The sequence below is a fragment of the Mandrillus leucophaeus genome, unplaced genomic scaffold (assembly GCF_000951045.1).
Source record: "Mandrillus leucophaeus isolate KB7577 unplaced genomic scaffold, Mleu.le_1.0 Scaffold100, whole genome shotgun sequence".
Classification (NCBI taxonomy): domain Eukaryota; kingdom Metazoa; phylum Chordata; class Mammalia; order Primates; family Cercopithecidae; genus Mandrillus; species Mandrillus leucophaeus.
Genome location: NW_012098099.1, coordinates 2321733 through 2335267, shown reverse-complemented (window position 1 = coordinate 2335267; position 13535 = coordinate 2321733). Strand labels below are relative to the sequence as shown.

Below are 13535 nucleotides of genomic sequence, written 5' to 3'. Positions count from 1 at the left end.
GGACCATGGGAATAATTAAAGAAACATCTACAAGAATCATGGCCCTCCCCTTCCCTTCCTTTCTCTGCTTCTATTTTAAAGATATGCTCTTGAAAATTTATCAGTGGAAACTAATTTCAAACCTCTGTTAAAAGATTATTTTACATGTTACATGTTTTTGATCTATTTAACAACATGCATTTGTATTGCCTATACATAATTAATTACTGAGCTGCAATTCTTATTACCTCTTCTTTGTTTTCTTTTCTAATAGTGGTCCATCTCTAGCCCTTGTTTTATTGAGAGACAATGGCTTGCAATACTGGAAACAATTACTGGGACCAAGAACTGTTGAAGAAGCTGTTGAATATTTTCCAGACAGGTAGGATTCATACCATGGGTCCCTATCTGTTTTCATGGGCTCCATTTTAAACACCTTTTTAGATGTAGAGTAATGGAACCACAGCTCTAGTCCAAGGGAGCTTCTCAGGAAAGTTACCTTTCCTGGTGAAGGAGTGGACTGCTTATGACTGGAGGTCCAGCCCTGTGTCAGGCTGAGGATGGCCAAGGATTTGCAAGAGACCATTGTGAGATGCTAGGCTTGGGGCCGGGAGCTAAGAGGTGTATATTTCAGTCAACAGGTCATCTCTTGGGAGAAATATCCACCCTACCCGCTATTTAGGAGAAATTCCTTTGGGAAGGTTGTGGTGGCAGCTGTAGCTTCTTTAACTGATCATGCGTTTTAAGACAATGATGACTAATTGAATATGTACTCTACAATTTAGTGGGAACATTTGTTGACTTAGCTTATTGATTAATGTTAGAAATCAGCTAAACTTTGTAATCAACTTGACCCCTGGCATATTACCTGGCATATAGGGGAAACTCTTTCTGTATTTTCTGAGCTTACCTGCTAGGTTTAATATCATCTGCAGGATAGAAATAGTATCTCATGCATCTCGATATTTGGCATGAAGCTGATGGAAGCAAATTGAATTTCAATTCCCTTGAATTCTTTGTGCTGATTTTAGGGTAGGATTCAGTTCAAAGAAAGAAAGGACTCCCCTCATACCCCCTTCAAGTGTGTAAGAATATAGATGTTCTTTAAGGCACTGCAAATCTGACATACATGTTGACACAATAAATAGCAATAGTTATGAAGCCTCACTTACATGAAAGCTGAAGTGCTTTCTTTTGGGTAGGATATACTTAAATTTGGCTTGTGTTGCATGAACATGTATTGCCCCTTATTTAGCCCTACTCAGTTATGTCTTTGCTTATGTGCCAATGATTGTGAAGGATAATAAGCATAGAACCTCTGCAAGTGGTGTGAGCAGAGTGCCATGGAATCATTTAATAAAATGTGGCATAGAGTGCAATGCATGCTACCAGAGAGAAGGATTGTTATCAACACAAGGCCTGTGTCTGTAGGCACACTGGTCTAGACACTATGGCACCAAGTGTGGAGGCTCTCAGTTACTGCCCCATCTCCACCCCACTATCATACTGAAAATTGCCACAAGTTCACAATTAATCTTCATCTTTCTTTCCAATTGATGCCCACTTTTCCACTTCCCTTGGCTCCACCCAGCACTTACGGTTGCTTTAGGAATAACTCTTTCAATGGAACTTCACCCTTTTCCTGTGCCTGAATATTAGATGCTATGCTGGCGTTGTTTTACCCAAAATACGATAATTTGCATGGAAGAGAAGCACAGCAACCCCTCATTGTTACCCATTACTCCCTCTATCCCACTATTCCTCCCCTGACATTTTCCAATAATCGTGTTTGACAGCGTAACAGGGGATGGGAGAATGCTCTGCATTGAGTAGAGTAAGTGCTCGGGATGGCTCTGGCCTGTTTCATTCAATCATTGTGCAAATCCCTCATCCCTGGCAATCACAGAGTCCAAGGGACTAGGGCTGAAAGTATCTCCAAATCGGAAGTGTGGGAACAGCCAAGGGCAGAATGGAAACGTCAAGGTGATAAGGCAAAAAAAAAAAGCGAAAACAAACAAACAAAATCCTGAATGAGTCACTGAGACCAGAGAGGAAAGAAGAGGATCTGGAAGCTGGGGACAGAAAACCAAGTTTCCTGTGATATGAAGAATCCACATTGGTGTTAGCAGGAAGGAACATTATTCACCATAGCTGGAATTTGTTGGGTTGACTGCCCTGGACCGTTTAAAGGGAAAAAGGTGAAATGGGCAGTGAGCATCATTTGCTACTAAAATATGCATAGATAGATAGAAAGACAGATAAAAAGGACCACTGGAAAAAAAAACCAAAGAGCAACAACTGATTCAGAAGATACATACTTATTTATAGGAAAGAAAGCATAACAATAAACTGTCTAATCTAATGTGGTTGGTCTGGTATTATCAACTTCACTCTCGCCTCTTCCCACAAAGCTGTCCTGTCTACTTCTCTTTTATTGCTGTTGTTGCTCACCTGGGGGGTTCCCTTACAGTATCTTCTGGATTTATTGTTTATAATTTTGTATCTTTGGTCTAGAGGCAAATGCCATGTAATGCTTGATAATATGAAGCATTATCACATGGTGAAAGAAAATTTATTTAGAGTTCAATACACGCACCATATATTTCAAAGGCATCATCTGATTGCATCTGCAAAATCACCTTCTGAAACAGGTTTTATTGTCATATTTATATCTGGGACAACTAAAGAACAGGGAAGTTAAGCAGCTCCCTAATATCACATAGCTAGCAAATAGTGCAACAAGGATTCTACCCTCTGAGCTTTTTCACTGCGCAGGGCATCTGTATCAGTCTGTTTTCATGCTACTATGAAGAAATATCCGAGATTCGGTAGTATAAAGAAAAGAGGTTTAATTGACTCACAGTTCCGCATGGCTGGGGAAGCCTTAGGAAACATATAATCATGGCGGAAGGCACCTCTTCACGGGGTGACAGGAGAGAGAATGAGTACCAGCATGGGAAATACCAGGTGTTTGTAAAACCATCAGATCTTCTGAGAACTCAGTCACTAGCACGAGAACAGCATGGGAAAAACTGCCCCATGATTCAATTAGCTCCCACTAGGTTCCGCTCATGACATGTGGGGATTTTGGGGATTACAATTCAACATGAGAATTGGATGGGAACACAGCCAAACCATATCAGCATTCATTGCTCTTTCATAGTTATCTGTCAATATTCATTGTCATGATGATTTAAATGATTACATCCTTTCTTCTTAATGACCATTACCTCCTTGAAAAGAAGTAGCATGTCCTAAGTCACCATGTACTCACTTCCTTTTGCACAATGTCAAGATCTGGAATGATTTGCTGTTATTTGATAACTTTTGAACAACTTAGATAAATTGTGTTATATTATTCTGTTCTGTTCCAATAGTTTTAAATCTGACTTCTTTTTCAAAGTTTATGTGCACAATTTGCGATGGACAGTTTGCCGGTCAACCAGTTGTATGGCAGTGATTCATTAGAAACCGCTGAAAGGGAAATACAGCATTTCTTTCCTCTTCAAAGCACTTTAGGCTTGATTAAACCTCATGCAACAAGTGAACAAATAGGTAAATATTTAAGAATAAAAGTCAATGTATACATTTTCTCCAAATTTTGTGAACACTTAAAAAATTTACAAGCAGAAAAGCAAAACAGGAAACAGAAAATTCAAAAAAGTTGCGATGAATACGTATATCCTTCATTTAGATTCAACAATTAACTTTGTCATATTTTCTTTTGCTATCTCTCTCACCTCTCCCTCCCTCATCCTTCTCCTTGTCTTTCTCTTAATCAGAAATAGTATTGAATTTTGCTGAAGTCCTTTTCAGAATTTATGTAAATGATGAGTTATTTTTTCCATGGATATATTGATATGGAATATCATGTTAATGATATTTCAAATATTGAACTATATCCTTCCATTCCTATATAGGTGTTGCTTAGTTATGATGCATTTTTAGATATACTTTTGGATACTATTTGCTTATATTTCACTTGTTTTTTTTTTTGTATTGAGACTTGAAAGTGAGCTTGATCTCTGCTTTCCATTTTTTTGGTTTGATATCTATCAGGTTTAGAAATCAATGGAATACTTCATAAGGAATGTGAACATGTTTTTCAGTGCTCCAAAAGAGTGTAAGCAGCACTGAGATTGGTATTTGGAGGTGTGGCAAAATTTTCCTGCAAAAAATCTGGGTCTGTTTTGTTTTGTGGGATAATTATTTGATCACTTTCTCTGTTTCTTTTATGGAAATTGCTGTATTTAAGCTTTCTATCACCCTTTGAGTAAATATAGTTAAATTACATTTTCCTAGGAAGTTATCTATTCCAGCTATGTAATTTGTAAAGTAATTTCTTATCATTATTGTATTTCCTCCATTTCAGTGATTATTTCTACTTTACCATTTTGTATTTTGCTCTCTTTCAAACAATAAAAATTTAATTTATTCATGAGTTCTATGTTTTTCTCTTTTCTAACTACTATTTTTGGTTTTATCTTCATGATTTTCTTCCTTCTATTTCCTAGTTGTTTTTTCTTATGTTCTTCTTCTAGCTTTTCGAGTTGAATATTAAATTTATTTATTTTCAACTTTTAATTTTTATTGATAATAATTTTTAAAGTTATACATTTTCATTTGATTACTGCTTTAATTATAGCCCACGGGTTCTAATGCATAGTGTTTTCATTATCTTTATTGATTATTGATAATTAATTATTGAAATTTTGTAATTTTGGTTTATATTTTCCCTTGGGCCTTAGAGTTATTCAACAAATAAATTTATTTTAAAGAGATTTTTTTTTAATTCTGGTAGAAGGAAAAGCTTGCATTTTTTTGAAATTATCATGATATTGTTGAACTACCATATGGCAAACTTTTGTGAAGATTCTACGTGTATGAGGAGAAAAAATATTATCACCGGTATCATGGTGAAAAGTTTAAATATAAGATAAAACCAGCCTTACCGTTTGATTCATCTTGATTTATTTTTTTTCCCAACTTGATCTGTCTTGAATTTGCAGGATCTGTCAGAAACTAGAGGTGTGAGTCACCTGTTTTCAGTATATTGTTGGCTGTATTTCCTGTATTTTCTGATTAATAATGGTGGTGGCCATGTTATTTGATACCTAGATATTTAAAACTATTCATGGTAAATTTAGTTTTTAGCATTAAACAGAGCTCTTATTTGTCTCATTTAATGCGTTGGGGCCTGAATTCTGTATTGTTTGCTATCAAGACCACACGCCCTGCTTTCTTATCATTTGCATTTGCCTTATACATTTTTGCCTATTCATTTATTTTTAACCTTTTTGAATCACTTTTTTAAGGCTTGTCTCACACATAAAATCCATAAAGACGGATTTGTATTCATGACTTTCTCTCAAAATATATGTTAAACAGCTAAATTTACTGTAATAAAACAGTACACAACTCATGTATTTTTAATTTTTAAAATTGAAACATAATTGTCCATATTCATGGGGTACCTTATGATGTTTTGATACATGTACATATTGTGTAATAATCAAATCAGGGTATGTAGCATACCCATTGCCTCATAACTTTATCATTTCTTTGTGGTGAGAACATTCAAAATCTCCTCTTCTACCAATTTGAAATATGCAATGCAATATTATTAACTATAGTTACCCTACTATTCAGTAGAACACCAGAACTTGTACCCATAGACTGATCTTTCCCAACTTCTCCCTCCCCCATACCCTCCCCACTTCTAGAAAGCACCATTCTGCTCTCTACTTCTAGGAGATGAACTTCTTTAGGTTCCACATATGAGTGAGATCATGCAGTATACGTCTTTTCTGTGCCTTGCTTATTTCACTTAAGATAATGTCCTCTAGGTTCTTCAATGTTACCACCACAAATGACAGAATTTCATTACTTTTTATAGCTGAATAAATATATTCCATTATGTATATATATATCACACTTTCGTCATCCATTCATCCATCAACGAACACTTAGGTTAGTTCCAAATCTTGGCTATTGTGGATAATGCTGCAGTAAACATGTGAGTACAGATATTTCTTCAATGTACTGATTTTATTTCCTTTGGATATATACCCATAGTGGCGTTGCTGGGTCATATATGGTAGTTCTATTTTTAATTTTTTAAGAGATGTTGAGCCTTTTTTCATATATGTGTTAGTCATTGTATGTCCAACAGATTTCTTCTGAGAAATGTCCATTCAGGTTTTCACCCATTTTTAAATCAGAATCCTTTGTTCTGGCTTTTGTTTGTTTACTATTGAGTTTAGTTCCTTATATATGCTGTATATTAACCCTTTGTCAGATGCATAGCTTGAAAATATTTTCTTGAATTCTGTAGGTTGTATCTTCACTCTGTTGATTTTTTTCTTCACTAGGTAGAATTTAGTTTGATATAATACCATTTGTCTGGTTTTGCTTTTGTTGCCTGTGCTTTTGAGGTCTTATAAAAAAAAATCACTGCCAAGACCAATGCTATGAAGCATTTCACCTATATTTTCTTCTAGTAGTTTTATTGTTTTAGGTCTTATAGGGAAAAAAAATTTAGTAGGTGAGATAAATTCACATAATATGTTTATTTTATGTTAATAATATGTTTAGTTTCAAACATCTTATTATTTTAAGTTATATTTACATGTTATTTTTTCATTTACTGATGTTCTTCTCTGTGTGGTCTTTTACATTTTCTTTTGTGTTTGAGAAATTTATTTGTTCTGGAAGCCATTTTATTGTAATATCTACCAGGATTGTCCAAGGGAAAGAATATAGTCATGGGTTCTCAGTTTCTGTTTCAGATCGGGCCAGTAAAACCCATTCCTCATCTTTCTTTTCTGGTTATCACTAGAGACGGAAATAAAAAACCATGGCTTCAGGCTGCTAAAAGCGTAAAACAAAAACACAGCAACAATAAAGAATGTGGGATGGATATTTGTTTTCTCTGCTTTAAATGATATCCTTTTACCTTTGTGACAATTAGGTACTTAATCTTTCTCTTTTCTTGAGCTATTCTCCTATTTTTTGAACTTGTGTTAAATGTTAAATGTACTTTGTTAGAAAACATATTATTTACATACATGCTGGATAAAAATAATCCTAGGCTCACATTTTTTTCTTGGAGTTTCTTGACAGGGTATCTCTATTCTTGTTTCCTGCATTTCTTTCAAGAAATCTGGTGCCATATTGACTTTTGTTTCATTGTAAGTAATATGGTGTTTTCCCAGAAGAAGGGATGAATTTTTGTTTGTTTCTCAAGGCTAGTAGTTTTACTAACATATGTCTGAGATTTGACCACTCTTGGTTTATTTTTCCAGATACATGTTAGTCTTTTTTGCTGTCTAGATTCTTATCCTCTCTTATTTCAAGATGGTTTTCCTGCCTTATAGTTTTAAATATTAGTTCTGTTCCACGGGTCTTTTTTTTTTTTTTTCTTTAGGGATTTCACCAACTGGAACTAACAGGGGATTCTTTTGAAGTTTCTGAGTGTTTAGATTGACTTACCCAATTTTTAGTTAAAAATATTCTGTTTTGGTAAGATGAAGTCAAATTTCTTAAATAAATGTAGTAATGTATAGTATTTAATTATATATATACACAGATATGTACACACACACACCTACATACACACACGTGTAGACATACTTATCTTTGCCTAACTTCTGTATCTATCGCTTTTCCTATTGACTTCTCTTTCTTTATTCTGCTATCCCTTACTTGGCTGTTTTTACTTCTGTTATCTATGTCCTTCTCTGTGTTTTAAGTTACATTAGACACCTAGTTTATTTCTGTTATTTTATCTTTGTCTTTCGTGAGTGCAGCTTTTATTTCACATCTACTTATTGCTTGGCCATTTCTAGTTTTGAGTTTGAAGTTCTGATTTATGATTTTTTTAATGTTCAAACTGCTTAATTCACATTAGGGTGTCGTGTTACAGTTTGGGGGGTATTTGTCATCCTTCTGCTGGCTTTCTTCCTCCCTCTCTTCCTTCTTCATTCTCTTTCTTTTATTTCTTTCTTTAGCAGGGGAAGACATTTTTTAAATAGTAATTTTAAAAGCAATTTTAATTTTATCTTTTTTAATTGTTCAGTAAAGATTAAGAAGGTTTGGGTTAGCTCATTTCATTTCTCAGGTCAGATTTTCTCTTGGTTTTGTATTAATATAATTAGGTATTTTCTTAATAGGTAGGGCCTTTGCAGGGGGTGAATCTGTCTCACTACCTACAGTACTCTCTGTTTATCTTGAATGTTACCCTGAGCCACTTGCTGTCTTTATCTAAGAACATTACTGGGTATATACCCAAAGGATTATAAATCATGCTACTATAAAGACACATGCACATGTATGTTTATTGTGGCACTATTCACAATAGCAAAGACTTGGAACCAACCCAAATGTCCGTCAATGATAGACTGGATTAAGAAAATGTGGCACATATACACCATGGAATATACACAGCCATAAAAAAGGATGAGTTCATGTCCTTTGTAGGGACATGGATGAAGCTGGAAACCATCATTCTCAGCAAACTGTCACAAGGACAGAAAACCAAACAACACCGCATGTTCTCACTCATAAGTGGGAATTGAACAATGAGAACACTTGGACAGAGGAAGGGGAATATCACACACCAGGGCCTGTTGTGGGGTGGGGGGAGTGGGGAGGGATAGCATTAAGAAATATTCCTAATGTAAATGATGAGTTAATGGGTGCAGCACACCGACATGGCACATGTATACATATGTAACAAATCTGCATGTTGTGCACATGTACCCTAGAACTTAAAGTATAAAAAAAAAAAAAAAAAAAAGAACTGTAAGAGACTTTTGTTTTCCAATGTGGCTCCTTTTACCAGGAAGTATTGATTTCCAAAAACTGCATTAGTCTTCAAATACCTTGCTTGCAATGCCACAATCACCCACTCCTACACTAATTCATTCTTCATGTGCAAAGGAAATTATCATTTTAGAGCACAGATCTGAATATGTTATTGCTTAGAATGCTTTAAATATTCCTTGTTGTTTTTAGAGGAAAGTCTAGATTTCTTCACAGGGCATAATTATTGATAATCTTTCTTCTACTTACTTGGCCAACTTCATCTCCAGTATATTTTCACCCAGTCACTTCTTCCTGCCCTCTGCCCTTGGCATACATTACTCACTCTGCCTGCAATATACTTTCCTTACTTGTCCACTTGGTGATCACACCTTATTTTTTCCATGCTTAACACAAAGGTCAGTGTCTCTGTGAAGTCATCCCTGACCTCTCCAGAGAAAGTTAAATGTTTTCTCACCTGCGGTCCTGGGGACCTTATATATTACTCTATAATAATGATCACTTTCTCATGATATCTTTATAGGCCTTGCTCTCTGTTGAGACAATTAGTCTCTGAGGAAAGGTTTATGTTTTCTTCCCTTTCATTTCTGCAGTGCCTGTCTTAGGGCAGATCCTGGCCACCTCCCTTCCAGCAGGAGAAGTCCAGCCTTCTCCAGGCTGTCTGTTGGTTATAATCATATTGCCTTTAGCTCCCAGACCACTCTGTGTGTTTTTGATCCAGAGCAAAGAAGAGGCCGTTTTACCAGAAAGCTCCCAGTTTCTCAGTTGGTTCACCTGTGTCTCTAGAATGTAGCCCTCAAAACTTAGGCTGCTGGTGAGATTTTGACATTTGCTTTGTTTAATTCCCTTAAGGTTTCTGATTCTTCAGGCAGAAGAGTTCAGATTGGCTTTATCCTTCAATCCATATCTAGCAAGAAATTCCTTGGCATTTGTAGCATGAAAGTGAAAATACATCTTTATTCTTAGCATGAGAGCAGGTCCCTTCCCCTTCTACTCTTGTGGTCTACTAGGTGTTTCAGGTGGTTTCTGGAAAGGTGAACCTCAGAGACTAGAAAATCTATATTAACATACTAAGGTTCTGAATGTCGATTTAGTGTTTTGGAATTTTAATTTAGTTTAGCAGAGTTTTGCCATGTTAAACCACAACATGCAAGTTAAACTATCATTTTCCGTAGTTATTTCAGTCTACTTGAATATGAAGGAAAAGTGAAGCAATCTGCAATATTATCAAATATCTGTTTTTCCTAGAGAAGATTCTGAATATGATTAAGGAGGCTGGATTTGATCTGACACAGGTGAAGAAAATGTCCCTAACTCCTGAGCAACTAGAGAACATTTATCCAAAAATAACAGGAAAAGACTTTTATAAAGATTTATTGGAAATGTTATCTGAGTAAGTTTCTGATACGTAATTATTTGCATCATAAAAGTGGTAAATGTTCATTATAGAAACTTTGAAAAATTCAAAAATTAATTGAAACATTTCATCTAATCTTATTCATGAGAAGACAGTCTGCTAATATTCATGGTTCATCCTTTTTCTATTTCCTTACTTCTCTCCCTATCTTCCTTTCTCTCCCTCCTTTTGTCTCTCCTCGCCCCCTTGCTTCCTTCCTTCCTTCCCTCCCTCCCTCCCTCCTTTCCTTCCTTCCTTCCTTCTAGTTTCTCTAGGTCTTCGCATTAGATATATAGAGGCTGGCTCAGTTCAAACCCCTGCTTTGCCAACATACTTAATTATTGAGTTTCCTTATCTGGGGATAATAATAGTATCTATCTAATAGGCTTGTTGGGAGGGCTACATAATTTATGTGTTGAAAGTACCTAGAACAGTGCATGACAGATATTAAACACTTGATAAATGCTAGCTATGATTATTCACATCTTTTTTTTACATGTGTTGATACCTTGTCAAACTATGTATACATAATAACATAAAGATTACGATAAGAAATACACTCCTTTAAAACTTCTTTCTACATGATATATCTGTTCCTGACAACACATACTTTTATAACCACCGCATAGAAATTAAAGGCTAACAATTATTGTTTCCTTAATTCCAGGCCTTGTGATGAGATGTACACACTTTATTTCATTTGATTCTTATAATAACAACTCTATGAAGTAGTTTTACTAGAATTTCCACTTTGATTTTGAGAGAACAGAGGCCCAGGGCTAGAAGTTGTCCACAGTCACAAAACTCATGTTTCGCTGGGTCCTGAACCCAGGGAGTCTCTGCTTTTAACTGCTGCTTTCCAAAACTATCGTTTACAGAGTTCATAATTATGTGAACATCATTATCGATTTACTGTGAGTTAAATGTCTTTTCTATTTTATATATATTAAACATCAAAAATTTTCTATACAGTCATGCTTTGAAGTTCAATATTTCAGTCAATCATGAATTACATGTACAGCAGTGGTCCCATAAGACTATAATGGAGCTGAAAAATTCCTATTGCCTTAGTGACATCATGATCATTGTAATGCAATGCATTACCATTTCTGTTCATATATGTTTAGATATACAAATAACACTGTGTTACAGTTGCCTACAGTATTCAGTATAGTAACATGCTATACAGGTTTATAGCCCAGGACCCATAGGCTAAACCAGATAGCCTAGGTGTGTAAGAGGCTATTCTATCTAGGTTTCTGTAAGTATATTCTATGATGTTTGCACTACAATGAAATAACCTAATGTCACATCTCTCAGAATGTATCTCCATTATTAAGAGGTACGTGACTGTACATATACACACACATGCACACACACACGTGTATAAAATACGTATAAGAAATCTCTTTAATTGCACATTTTCCCTTTTTTCCATTCTTGACCATTTGTCAATGAGTTTAGGAAGGCAGAATTTATAAAGTTAACAAAACTTAATGGAATATATGTGCTATTTAGATATAAATAGTAAGCAGAAGCCTAGGACTGCACCATGAAAGCTTAGAAAACTAACTTTTGTACTCATTGCAGGTTGCATTTTCTGGGAAACTGGAAGAGTTTCTTATTCAGGCTATTGAATAAGGGTGCGACAAAGAAGAGAGGGCAAAGAAGCAGGATGGGGATGAGGGCAAGTCAAGATGTATTGCAGGCCAGACAACAGCCTCTGCTAACCACAGCTAGATTGGTCTATCAGAGTTGTCCAGTATTGGCTGAGATGACCAGGCTGTTGTACGGTCATATCACTCAGTTACTTGAAGGTAGGCCTGTCTCTTATACACATCTAGCTGGGTCTTCTGAAAGCACCGTTCTTTGCAGAGGTCCATCTATGGTCATGATTCTGACCAAGTGGAATGCTGTTGCCGAATGGAGACGATTGATGGGTCCCACAGACCCAGAAGAAGCAAAAGTACTTTCCCCTGACTCCATCCGAGCCCGGTTTGGAATAAGTAAGTTGAAAAACGTTGTCCATGGAGCATCTAATGCCTATGAAGCAAAAGAAGTTATTAATAGACTCTTTGAGAATCCTGAGGAAAACTAAAGTATATACTGTGAAGTACGTACCTGTTTAATTATTATTTTATTTTATTTGCTTGTTGCAGTGACTGAGGCTAGGACAAACCTGTCCTAAAAAGAGAAGAACTTTTCCCAAATTCCTGAATCAAACTTTATTTCCTGTGAGACACACTGTTCTATTGCATAGTAGCTGCACAGCCTCAAACCTGAGCCTTGTAGATGCTGATGACCTTGGGGAGTCTGGTTGCTTGTAACCAGGTGGAGGATGCTGCATCCAGGCTGCAGGGATGGAGACAACAGGGCAAGCAATGCACCCATTGGTTTGCACACCTTGGTCTTGAGCTGTGGTGTCATCTACTATGACATAAAAAGCCTCATGCAGTCCCTCTACTCAACTCCTTTCCACTTCTCCGCTTTGAATGGCCAAAGTTTCTTTCTTTTTATGTTTATTTGTTCTAAAAAAAAATTACAGGTTTGTTACATAGGTATATGTGTGCCACGGTGGTTTCCTGCACCTATTGACCCATCCTCTAAGATCCTTCCCCTCACTCCCCACCTCCCAACAGTCCCTGCTATATGTTGTTCCCCTCTCTGTGTCCATGCGTTCTCAATGTTCAACTCACACTTATGAGTGAGAACATGTAGTGTTTGATTTTCTGTTCTGGTGTTAGTTTGCTGAGGATGGTGACTTCCAGTTTCATCCATGTCCCTGAAAAGGACATGATCCTTTGGATGGCTGCATAGTATTTCATGTACCAAATTTTCTTTATCCAGTCTATCGCTGATGGGTATTTGGGTTGGTTCCATGTCTTTGCTAGTGTAACTATTGCTGCAATAAACATACATGTGCATGTGTCTTTATAGTAGAATGATTTATATTCCTTTGGGTATATACGCAGTAATGAAATTGTTGGGTCAAATGGTGTCTCTGGTTCTAGATCCTTGAGGAATCACCACACTGTCTTCCATAATGATTGAACTAATTTATATTCCCACCAACAGTGTAAAAGTGTTACTATTTCTCCACAACCCCACCAGCATCTATTATTCCTGACTTTTTAGTAATTACCTGAATGACCAAAGTTTCAGTGTACAGTGTACAATGATTGTACAGTGTACAGTGATGGAAAAACCCACAGTCACCTTGGGCTGGTAGGAATATAAAATGGTGCATCTTCTGGATAATTGTTTGGCAGTTTCTTAAAAGGTTAAACATAGAATCATTATTTAACCTATCAATTATATTCTTAGGTGCATTCCCAAG

General features: G+C 36.1%; 1 protein-coding gene across 1 annotated transcript in view; it reads left to right on the top strand.

Annotated features, from left to right (window-relative positions):
* Positions 1-13535, top strand: part of NME8 (NME/NM23 family member 8) — a 63435-nt gene that overhangs the window by 46253 nt on the left and 3647 nt on the right. The window contains exons 15-17 of the mRNA XM_011972852.1: positions 3383-3534; positions 10051-10195; positions 12074-12311. Coding sequence (XP_011828242.1) covers positions 3383-3534; positions 10051-10195; positions 12074-12296 — 520 coding nt within the window. The 3' untranslated portion in view covers positions 12297-12311. The remainder of the gene's footprint in view (positions 1-3382; positions 3535-10050; positions 10196-12073; positions 12312-13535) is intronic.